Source organism: Colias philodice, chromosome 15, assembly GCF_061535455.1.
Source record: "Colias philodice isolate Cphi_HAF_F1 chromosome 15, ilColPhil1 Martin Lab GWU primary, whole genome shotgun sequence".
Lineage (NCBI taxonomy): Eukaryota > Metazoa > Arthropoda > Insecta > Lepidoptera > Pieridae > Colias > Colias philodice.
The window spans coordinates 10,108,201-10,121,121 of record NC_143100.1 but is presented as its reverse complement, the minus strand read 5'-3'; the positions used below and the strand labels follow the sequence as shown (position 1 = coordinate 10,121,121).

The 12,921-nt window shown below is 30.4% G+C and overlaps 1 protein-coding gene across 1 annotated transcript in view; it reads right to left on the bottom strand.

The window, feature by feature from the left end:
- The window catches only part of drd (drop dead), a 33,622-nt gene extending 24,167 nt beyond the window's left edge, over nt 1–9,455 (bottom strand). The window contains exon 1 of the mRNA XM_089704058.1: nt 9,119–9,455. Within this exon, the coding sequence (XP_089560184.1) occupies nt 9,119–9,416 (298 nt within the window). The 5' untranslated portion in view covers nt 9,417–9,455. The remainder of the gene's footprint in view (nt 1–9,118) is intronic.
- Nucleotides 9,456–12,921: the final 3,466 nt, after the last annotated feature.

Here is a 12,921-nt window from a genome sequence, read left to right as displayed (position 1 = left end):
TAAAATATAAATGAATGAATTTCAAGTACCTACCTATTTGCAAAGATTTTTTTTCATAATTGCATTTTTTAGCTGTTAACCAAAACGGTTTCATGAACTCAACGGGGTTAACAATGTTTAAATTTAGAAAGTGAATTAAGATTTCGCGCAAAAACATTAAACTTCAGACGGTCAGGGTCGCTTGCTGTTATGTTCATCAATTGCTCATGATATGATGTACAAACAGCTTCTTTTGAACTGCATACGAAATTTTTATCTTTTAAATGCCTATCCTACTAATATTATGAATGCGAAAGTTTCTGAGGATGAATGTATGTTTGATACACTTACACGCAAAAACCGCTGAATAGATTTTGATGATACTTGGCAGTGATGTAGATTATGTACCAGAATAATGTATATGCTACAGATATACTTGATTTTGCACGCGGGTTCGTCCCTGCGTGAAACCGCGCGACACAGCTACTGTAACATAATCCTGTTTAACATTAATATTATCTAAATTCTAGTCAAGTACGAATAAATAAACTACTTATATAAACAAATACAAATAATAAAAACTACCGATTATCTAGGAATATTCCACATCTTCCACGTCCCAGTTTAAAGGATGTGCATCCGAAAAGCCGAATGTCATCGAGTACCATTGAACCTCGTGACGTCACAGCTGGTGAAATGATTGCAGGCGGTGAATGCAAAATGCGGTGACATTGGCGTGATCGGAATTAAGAGGATACCTACTTGGAATTTGATTAGAACTGTGATTAAGCTGTTACAGCATTATTTATTTTAAAAAGAGGTAGATGGGCTAAAGCAAAATTCAGAATAAATGTGTACAGAATCCATTACATAAGTTGTGATTTGTATTGTTGCAACATCGTTTTAACAAAAATCACATCATTTCTACTTGTTGTAAGAATAATTACTTACATATTTAATTAGTAAAGCATGAATCACTACAGGTTTTGTTAAATGATCACCAGGCAAATCATCGTAAATATCTAAACATAAGCTTTTTCTTCAGACTAATTGATAAAATGATTTCAATTTTTGATATTTTATCTTCAACAGATACGAAATGGTAGATTACATAAATAAGAATTATTTTATAGGATATATTTATACTAACATTCTTCTGAATTGATAATTGCCAATAATAATAAAGGCGATAAAATTTTTAAAGAGTTAATTGTAACTTAGCAACTGATTACGAAGATTTTTCGGGAATCCACCCTCTCAATAGGTAAACTGTGGGGGTCTTATCAGGTCGACGAGGCCACGAGTTAATTAATAAGTACTAGATAAAATTCATGTTATTAATACATTTTCCGAAATCATTTTGTTTTTAATTAATTACGTGTAGCAATGAAACCAGGGTGCCCCTTAATTAATACTTCCTTTGATAGAAAAACGTGGGCTATTTGGGTACGTTGACGGGATTTTATAATTACAGATCAAATTAGACACGATAAGAATTTAATTTGTATTTTGAAAATGGATATGTAATCGCTAGTAAACCAAAACCAAACCCACATATTTAACATGATATTTTACAACTTTATTATGGTTTTAAAGCGATAGTTAAATTTAATTTTAAGTGTTAATAATTACTATTTTTAATCTCTACAGTAAAGTCTTCATTTTATTTATTATGTTATACTAGATTTCCGCCCGCGGCTTCGCCCGCGTTTTCAAAGGAAAACCCGCATAGTTCCCGTTCCCGTGGGATTTCCGGGATAAAACCTATCCTATGTGTTAATCCAAGTTACCCTCTATATGTGTGCTAAATTTCATTGTAATCGGTTCAGTAGTTTTTACGTGAAAGAGTAACAAACATCCATACATCCATACATCCATACAAACTTTCGCCTTTATAATAGTATTAAAATTAAAATTATATTGGTTTTCAAATCAATATAATTAAACGATGAGTGCAAGTAATACTTACATGTTAAAAGTTATTATCTACCGACTTATTATAATTGAATTGCTAATATTACACTCTATATAAAGATGAAGAATAGATAACATGTCAATATAATAGACTACAAGCCACAGCCTGCTTACAAGTGACAAAGGACAGCTTACAAGTGACGGCATAGTGATGAATCTTATTATTTTTTGCTCTTCTTTCGTACTAGATATGTCCCGTGGTGGTTCATTTGACCCATATTTTTTTCATATGCGGGCTTGTAGTCTATAAGTACTTCGTAAATTTTGTAAACTTTATTTTGAACAACTTTTATTGTGAACGATTGAAGACAATAATAAACTATTTAACATTTCAAAGTGATCAAAATAATTTGGAGAATCATCTAGTTTCTAGACGTTTAGAATGGGAGTTTGGAGGTCAAATTGGCCACAAAGCCTTGTTGCATTAGAGAATAGCTAGCAGTTAATAGACTGGACATAGGATACCTACAATTATGGACAATTTGATTGTAATAGGATAGAATTAGGCAAATAACAGTATTTGATTTAGTTTATGCCAATATTTTATTTAACTATTATAAATGTTGTTAAAAATGTTTTTAATTTAAGTACCTATAACAGCAAATTTCGTTTATACAAATTAAATGGGATAGAGATGCATGACTATGCATTTGTTTTTATATTATTAAAGAAAATGTATATGTGAATGGGTTACTTGTGTTGGTCAAGTAAAGAAAAAAATATTAGGTAATCTTTTGTTATTTTGTACTGTAATTTAAAGGCATGCTAATTCGGACTAATTCTAATATGACGTATTTATATAATGCACTAGCTTTCCGCCCGCGGCCTCGCCCGCTTTATCTAAAACATAATAAATTATATACTAAAACCTTCCTCTTGAATCACTCTATCTATTAAAAAAAAACCGCATCAAAATCCGTTGCGTAGTTTTAAAGATTTAAGCATACATAGGGGCATAGGGACAGAGAAAGCGACTTTGTTTAAATAAAATTTATAGTATTTATAGTATCCCTACGAGATGTCCCTATTTATAAGATGATGTATTAAAAACACATTCATATAACTAATTATTTGAAATATGTACATATTAAAGATTAAAAAAGGTTTGTGGATGTTGAATGGTTTGCAATCTACGTAATTTTGAATATTGAAGAATTAGAATATTATGCTAACATCGATAAAAAATGCATACAAATAATTTTTATACCGTTTAAAATATTTCTTCTTATAGCGAATGAAAGAGCCACACCTACAAATAAGGTCACAGATGATGATAAAATTATATGATTTTTTTACGGTGTCTAGGGCTGCCAAAGCTTTTTATTTAGCTATTTATTTTTAGAAAAGAAAATTAAAGCAATCCTTTGTTTTTAAGTTATTTAAGTATTATTTGTACAATAACATTGTATTGAAAGGAGATCATCAAGAAATGGGTATATGTTGAAATAAGTTTACCTAAAGACTTACAGTTATATATTTGGTATGCATTTTAGATTCGTTTTTGCAATAAACATATCTATAAATTTATAAAGAATAGACTAACGTAACTTTAAGAGAATAGAATAACGAGTGGCTGAATTGGTCAGGCATCCGCCCCGGAATGGCGCGAGAGGATGCGGGTTCGAGTCCCGCCTCGTGATCGAATTTTTTCTATTCTTTATAAATTTATATTTATAAAGCATTTGAATGCTATAAAACCAAAAATATCAATTATAAACATATCTATCGGATAGAAACTAGCTTTTTACTTAATATTTTGTACTAGAAATATTATAACTAGCTTCGTCCCGCAACATCGCTCTCATGTTACCTGTACAATGAGTTCAGTGAACTTTGAATAAAAAGAGAATATTTTAACAATAACATATAGAGGAATTGAAGTCATTATGAGATAATAATTGATTATTATAAGGTAAAATTATTATACAAATTGTACCTTCTTTGAGAGCTTTGTTCGTGGATAATAAATGTATGTAAGTAAGTAATAAATAAATATGTTTGGGTGGCAACCCTAGCTGAAGGCTTAGTATGTAACCAGCCCCTGGGGATGAGTTTTAAAAATAGATAACCTGTTTTGATATAAACTGGAAAATATTTCTAGTTCTTGGGAATGTTTAAGGCCTGTAGCATCATGTAATAAGATAAAACAATGTTTATAATTTCACTATAATTTTCTGTAGCTTTATAGCACCATTACTTAAATAATAACGTTACTGTGAAATAATTAAAAATTAACTTTTTATAGAATTAGTAATTTATCTTCTATTAATTTTCGTATCAAAATAGGTGTAGCAGTATAGTAGCAGTATAATCTAAGAAAATCAGACAGACAGAATACAGATTGTTAAATTTAGCCATGCGGATTATTTTTATCTTTATCGTTGCTCTGTAAATAAATTAGACAGTGTTTTATCCGCAAAAAAGAAATTGATTTTTGATAAAGGGAAAAGTAAATTACGCCGTTTAATCCACATGGTTTAAGGAAAATCGTCATTTATATAGGTTTTTTGACGATTTAGCCTCGAACATTCCTAAAGCTAGACACGTACACTCACATACAGACAAGCGTAGAATTTTAAATGTGTTGTTTTTTATTGTAGCCGTCCCTTTTTATCTCGTTATAAAATGGACCTGTAGATGGGATAGAGATAATTGAAAATCGATGGGGTTTAACTGGATGAGTTACGACGCTGACATTATAGATTCGATTAATTTATTGATTTTATTATTTAAATAGATATCAGTGTATCTGCATATTCTTTACTCACTCTCTTAACTCTTAGCGGACGGTGGTAAGCGAGTAGCCTTATGTTCGTTAATAAGCTTTCTTGTAGGTATATATTACTTGAAAATGTTGCCGTGAAGGAAATAATTAAATAAAATATCAGTTCTATAATGACTGGATTTCGGCGCTTTACTTACGTAGGTAAAAAATCTATCTATATAATATATAAAACTCAAAGGTGACTGATATAGTGATCTATCAACGCACAGCCCAAACCACTGGACGTATCGGGCTGAAATTTGGCATGCAGGTAGATGTTAGGACGTAGGCATCCGCTAAGAAAGGATTTCCCGAAATTCTTGCGGGAACGGAGATAAACGGGGATGCACGTACAAAGTCGTGGGCGGAAGCTAGTATCCTATTTAATCTCAATACTCAATTTTCTATGCATTCGATCTGTTTGCGTTTAGGACTAAGGTTGTACTAATTAGGTCACTGTTTACAATTAAGTATGAATAAAATTCATCAATAAAGAGATTGTTAAGGAAATTTTCATTCAAATTAATATGATTCCATGACCGAGTAACACAGATTTTTAAAAGGAAAATATTGCGAAATATTTTTTTTTGTATAGGTAGGTACTGGTAAATTAGCGTCTTAAATAAGATCAGCCTGCTTTGCTCACAAAACGGTGTTTTTTTTGTTAATCTACAGCTCTCCTGTTAGTCTGAAGTACATTTACCATCTGAACTTTTTTTATATTCCCGCGTTAATCATTATACTAAAGAAAGAAAGAAAAAAAAGCTGCTTTTATAAGGTGCTCTACAATTTCACGTGACGTTGAAAATGCAAAACAACTAATAATATATAAAATTATAATACGATGATGTTTGTATAATGGTCTATTTTGATATAAAATATGTAAATATCCAGACTATTTCGGTGATTGTTGTTTGAAAACAAGTTTTTTTATATTTCTTACAAATGCGATGTCATTTTTACGGTTTCATTTGGATATTATATGTTATATTATATTGAATAGGTACAACGGAATTAATTGGTTCCGTATTTACGACGACATAGTTCGCAAAACGCAGTTGACGAGCTTTACTAGATAAATAAATAATGTGGTATTTGATCGAAATGTTATTATAATTTGTGGCTAATTAATTGGCATTCAAATACTATAAAACTTTAAAATTATAAAGGATTAAAAAAGACAATTCTAAAATACAATTTTCCTGTTTAATAAAGCTGCATTTGTGAATAATGCATGTTTTGGATGATAAAAAAGATCCAAATATTCGAAAACAACAACGAAAAATTTATAACAGAATGAAAATAAGGAATACATTTGATTTATGTGTCGGGTCAAGATGAAAAAGTCTATTTTCAAATAAGGATAAGTAGATTTAAAGTTATGCTGAAAGCATAGTAGTCAGGTAATAAGATGATACAACGTGACTCTAGGCTCCATACAGGAGATAAACTGATAAACACAAAGAAAATGCCGAATATAAAAATGAACGTAGGCTCTACATAAACAGAATAGATGATATTCATTTATTATACTGTTAAATTGTAAATTGCCGTTACACCATTATCACTTATACGTTATTTTAAGCTACCAAAATTATAATCTAAATAATAGTAATGTTGCGTGTAAAATATTGAACCCCGAAGGCTATGTTTGCATAATATATTACAATATGACAATTTCAATTTCACATAATATTATAGAACTATGGAAAAATGATGCGTTAAAATGTAAGCAGCATACCAAATATTACGGATTATAACTTTATGATGATAACTTTACTTTGCAAAATCGCGAGATAATTCACGATTGATAATATTTCTAACTACCTATGCTCCGCGGTTATACTCACATTTCTCCGCTGCTATTGGTGTGATGATATAAATATAATATAGCCTATAATCTTCCTCGATAAATGGTCTATCGAACAACGAAAGAATTTTTCAAATCAGACCAGTAGTTCTGAGATTAGCGCATTCAAACAAACAAACTCTTCAGTTTTATAATATTAGCATAGATTTCGCGTTGGTAAAATTATAATAGCGTGGGTACATATATTATTACATGATTATTAGTATCGAAAGTAATAATTATTCGGTATGTACATTAAGTACTTATAACTTATTAGCTTACCGCCGCGGCCGGCTGCTTCGCCCGCTTTGTCTAAACCTTCCTCTTGAATCGCTCTATCTATTAAAAAAAACCGCATCAAAATCCGTTGCGTAGTTTTAAAGATTTAAGCATACATAGGGACAATATAGGGACAGAGAAAGCGACTTTGTTTTACACTATGTAGTGATTACTACAGTCATGATTAACTCTTGTAATCAAGATCAATGGAATACGTTATGTCACATGTTTCAGTTGCAGTAAAAACCATTTCCCGGTATTATAGTATTGCGATAGTTCACACATTGTATTATATAATTTAATTTTCGCGACTACATAATGTGAGTGTATATTAATTTACTTTACTTTTCATATAATGTACGGTGATCGAGATGTTTTTCTTTCTATTTGTAATTATTTATTTCAAGCAAATACCCATATATTGTATAAATACCTCAACCACTAACAGACACTTATTTGATAATTTTATATATATGTATATAACAGAAGATAAGATAATCAGTCATTGTCAGGGTTGCCTCGTAGAGATCGCTACCTAGCGATAAGTCTGCCTGCCATTTTCATTTATTCATTCATTCAAATACATACGAATTATTTACAATTTATCTGTATTATTTGTTCAAATAGTGCTTTTTCTAGAATTTTACTATTTCATAGCCTAGTTTCACGATTTATGCTTGTCCATACAGATATTTTTGTGTAGATTGCCTATTGCCTAACTTTGAAATATGATCAATCTGTATGTAGGCATTTTTAAATGAGCATTTTTGCAAAAAAATATACTAATGCAGTTAACAAGTTTTGCACATTTAAATTGTAAAATTTTTATACATTCTTCGTGTTGTATCGCAGAAAATGCAGTATTGGAACTTAAAAATATCTTAAAAACAAATATGTCATCGAAATTTCTTCTCCTTCCGTATTTAAGTTCCTTAACTACATTAAAACCGGTAAATTGTCGAAATAGATTCGCGAAGTTGACTTTGTTCAATGTAAAACAACAAGTACAACGTATGTATGTAATATATCGATAAAAGTGTTTTTATCATACTTATTCTCTGACTAGCTGCGCCCCGCGGATTCACCCACGTTGCTCGGCTCCTGTTCGTCTTAGCGCGATGATATATAGCCTATAGTCTTCCTCAATAAATGGGCTATCCAACTCCGAAAGAATTTTTCAAATCGGATCAGTAGTTCCTGAGATTAGCGCGTTCAAAGAAATAAACAAACTCTTCAGCTTTATAATATTAGTTTAGATTTGGACTGATTTTTAGTTTTATGCGATTTTATATATGTATTGTGTTTATTATAGTGTACAAGTCCTAAGTTCTTTATAGAAGTAAATAAATACATTTTTATTATATACTATCTATGAATATTAAAGTTATTGAAATATGTCAAAAGTTATATTATGAGTTTAAATTGTGTTCAAAAATAAAGCCTGAATATGTAATTTATTGCAAAATTCTATGATCAGCAATGTTTGTATAAATTAAAATAACAAACAACACACTATTATGAAATTGTTTACGATTTAATTATTAATTTCTTATATCAACATTTTTTATAAATTATATTACCTAAGCCAATACAATATTAAAATGCTTACTTATTCTAATAACTTAAATATTAAAATTAATCTAGAAGGTTTTTTAAACTATATAAGAACAAATTTTTATTTAACTTTTCTTCAAATAACTTCGTCCTGAATTTAATTATACATTAAATATTGATACTATCGTCAAATTGACGTTAATTTCATTTAAAATAAAAATTTATGAAAAAAGTTATTCAAAGTTTAACAAAAACTTTTTCTTTAGACATAGTATGTAATCTTCTATTTATGTAAATCATATTTTATGACCATTTTCTGCAGTTACTGTTTATATTATATAGGTATGTACTTAACTAACAATTTTTTTTTGATTTGAGTCATATTATACGTTCATAAAATCGAAAGCGGTATGTGGTCGAAATAGAGATCGATATCGATAAAAATAATAGAAAATTATTTTATTTATATTATTTTAATATTTTATTAAGTAGATAGTAATCGATTTGCTTTATTTGAGAAATATAATATATAATAATAATTTATTGTTAACATTTTCTAGAAAATTTTTTAACTGTTTATTACTATGTATTTCTAATACATTAATTTTAATTTTCAATTAGTGCATTTCTTATAATTTAACCCTATCTCATCATACCAACGTGATAGCGGAATAATTAAAAATCTTCTAAACAAGATAAATATAGATCGAAATATTTACTTTTCAAAGCCCACAGCTCCAAGCGGTCCAGAGCGTCCAAAAACATCTGTCCATCCCGCCGACACTGCTCGCTCGTCCCGTTCAAAGGCACCACCACTTTCGGGAACCTCTCCCACAACCCCAGGAGGTCCACCCTTGCACTATCATCATTACTTTCATTCCTCGCCCCCAACTTTTGTATCGTCCCATTGAATATGCTATCGGATAGTAAATTTCGGTCGGATAAAGTGAGCTCTATACACTCGCGGGCGAATGCGTTCGCGCATAATAACAGCAGCACGCAGGCGCGCGCGGTCATGTTGCTAGATACAATGGTGCCTGGCAAAACGCTCTCGGCTTAAGCATTACTGCTGTATGTATCTTACCCTTTGACAATGACACCTATCGGATGGACAATAGCTTGGGTAACGTTTGAGTAATCGCCGCGATCATTGTTCAGATCAACTCGACCCTTATTTGAATATGAGATTTAATTGTTTGTTTTATTTACGATATTCGATTGATTTCAATTGATTAGCCTTGAATGGTTTTTAAGTGTAAATGTGAATTTAAACACATTTAATTCAGGTGCATATTTTTGAGGGTTTCTAGAGCTTTTTACTATAAACTGCATAAAGTGTTGACATAATAAGAAATAAATAATATATCACACGAATGCAGATATTTATACATTTTGTCATGACTCACTTTAAAATCATTGGAACATTTCCATAAAAAAAACATGAAATCAAGAACAAACAAAATTACTTTCGAATTTTAATAATGTTTGTGTTCTTACGTTTAAGATATGTGAACTGTACAGTCAAGGCCATTGTCTAGACTAGATATTTAATATATCAATCTGTATAAGTTAACCTTTTCAAAATGTTATAATCAAATAGCTGTACGGAAGAACCCGCGGGCAAATCAAGTATTTCTAACTTATGTTTATTCTGATATATAACCTATACTACTGTAAATATCGTCCAAATCGGTTCAGTAGATATTTTTTTCGTGAAGGAGTAACATACATACATCCTCGCAAACTTTCGCATTTATAATACTTAATTACTTTTACCTAGGAATTTGATAAATATGTAAATTGTTTACCGATTTTTATAGTGGTTTGGGGCATTATGTATCCTTTTTATTGCTCGATTCAATTCTTTAAGAACAATTTGGTGATCAGACTTCTGTGTCCTTGTTTTTACGCCATAGGATAGAGCCCACGTTGCCTACAACCACACCTCTGGGGGTTACAATAGCCTAAATTAAATAAGACCAAAGTAGAAATCCTTGATTTGCTACAGGTTTTTAGGTTCTACATAATATGGTATGTTCTGCATGGACTTAAAAATGTTGAAAGATTTCTAGAAATAAAGGAATGATTATGAGATAATCTTAGTCATACGCCTGTAGCGTATAAACAATCGAAATTTACCGCTAAAACGACTCTCTTTTGTAAATAATTTCTAGAAACTACTACAAAACGAGAAAAAAATATAAAACGTATTTTTAAACGCTGTATCATTTATCTGTATTGTAATTTATTACGAATATTAGCATTCAATATTTTGTGATATATTTATATTAGTATTACTACGCAGTAGGCCGTCTTTTACATATTTTAGTGTTTCCTACATAACATGTTATGATGCATGTAACCTTTTATAATGCCAATACATATTTGTCGGATTTTATCTACGTTTTATTTCGATACCCACAATAGTTTAATTATACGCCTTGTAAGTGAAACTTAAAATGGATATCGAAAGACATTATAATAATAAATACACAACTTACAGTAAGTTGATGAATGAAATACACACTTACAGTAAGTTGTTGGCTGTGAATCAAGAACTATTCCAGTGTTTTCGAACTTTGGAAAGAAAAAACTAAAATGCATATTTAAGATCTCTGCACTGCTCCGATCTCCCTAATTTTAACTAAAAAAGACAATTTTCAGTTAATTTTTTTCATAATAATCTTTATATAAAGCTTTTTATTTAATCATAAGTTTTAAGCAACAACAAGCAGTTAATACTTTAGAATCATTAAAATATTCTTGTATCATACTAAGGATCTCTAAGGATATTTTACCTTCGATTTAGTGAAAAGCAAAACACATATCCATACTAATATTATAAATGCGAAAGTAACTCTGTCTGTCTGTCTGTTACTAAATCACGCCTAAACTACTGAACCAATTTGCATGAAATTTGGTATGGAGATATTTTGATACCCGAGAAAGGACATAGGCTACCTTTTATTGCGAAATATGTACCACGGGCGAAGCCGGGGCGGACCTCTAGTCTTATATATAAAAATGAATCGCAAAATGTGTTGGTAAGCGCATAACTCGAGAACGGCTGAACCGATTTCGATAATTCTTTTTTTATTATATTCCTTGAAGTACGAGGATGGTTTTTATGTAGAGAAAACGTAAATATGTACCACGGGCGAAGCCGGGGCGGACCGCTAGTCTTATATATAAAAATGAATCCCAAAATGTGTTGGTAAGCGCATAACTTGAGAACAGCTGAACCGATTTCGATAATTCTTTTTTTATTATATTCCTTGAAGTACGACGATGGTTCTTATGTAGAGAAAACGTAAATATGTACCACGGGCGAAGCCGGGGCGGACCGCTAGTTATTATATACGTGACAAGCGCCACAGTACATATTTGAATCCTTATCATACCTATACAATTTGATATAAAATTATGACCCAATTTAATTAATAGCATATATGAAGAAATCATTTTGTAATTAATTAATGCGTAGGTAATCCCGATACAATAGTAACTGCATTTTAATTCATCATTAAGAACCAATAAAGCCAATGAAAAGCGGGCATTGAGTCACGTAATTTTACCGTAGATTTGGTCAATTGTTTAATAATTAATTTATAATGATGATTATTGTCATTAATTTATTTTAAAATAATGTAAACAAAATAAAGTATAATCACAACGTAAACAACGTATCCGTTTCATAATGGTTTGTTTATTAAATTTTCTGACCACAACCTTAAAGTTATTTTTGTCAATTTGAACTAGATACTAAATTAGTGCGTTCACACCAGCTTGATCCACGCCTTCTGTAATAAGACTCAAAAGATACATTGTAATTCGGTATAATTGATTTCGAACGATATAAAAATAATAATAGTTTAACACAATATTTTAACTTACACCCCAACTAAAGAAATAATCTCAATAAAGTTAAATGGACGACCCAACAATACTTTTATCATACTGATTTCTAATAGTCTGAAGCAAGATTTTAATGCAGTTTCTCATTGTATGTCAATATGTTATAATAATTAATGAAATATAATTAGATATATATAAATATGTATGATAAATAAATAAACGAATCAGACTGTCATATATGCAAAATATGTCCGGTACATATTCGTAGCTTATTATTCTTGTACAATATGTAACAAGAATAAACATTAAATATTGGTATATGTTAAGCTTCATTTGGGACTATAAACCATATTCAAAGTACAAAGTTATCAGTAGTTTTTATTTCTAGCTTAATAGTTTTATTAAACTACTATCTGTACTCCGCGGTTTTACCCGCAGTGCTTCGCTCCTGGATAAATGGGCTATCGCCTATCGCCTTCCTGGATAAATAGGCTAACACCGAAAGTGAAGTGAAAGTAAACAAACAAACAAACAATTCAGCTTTATAATATTAAGAAAGTAAAGATTTATTATAATAGAATATATTTCAAAAAGTCTAGAGTCTAGTGGCTTCTAACATGGTAATGCTTAAGTCTTAACATGTATGTAACTTTTTAGAAAAAGATTA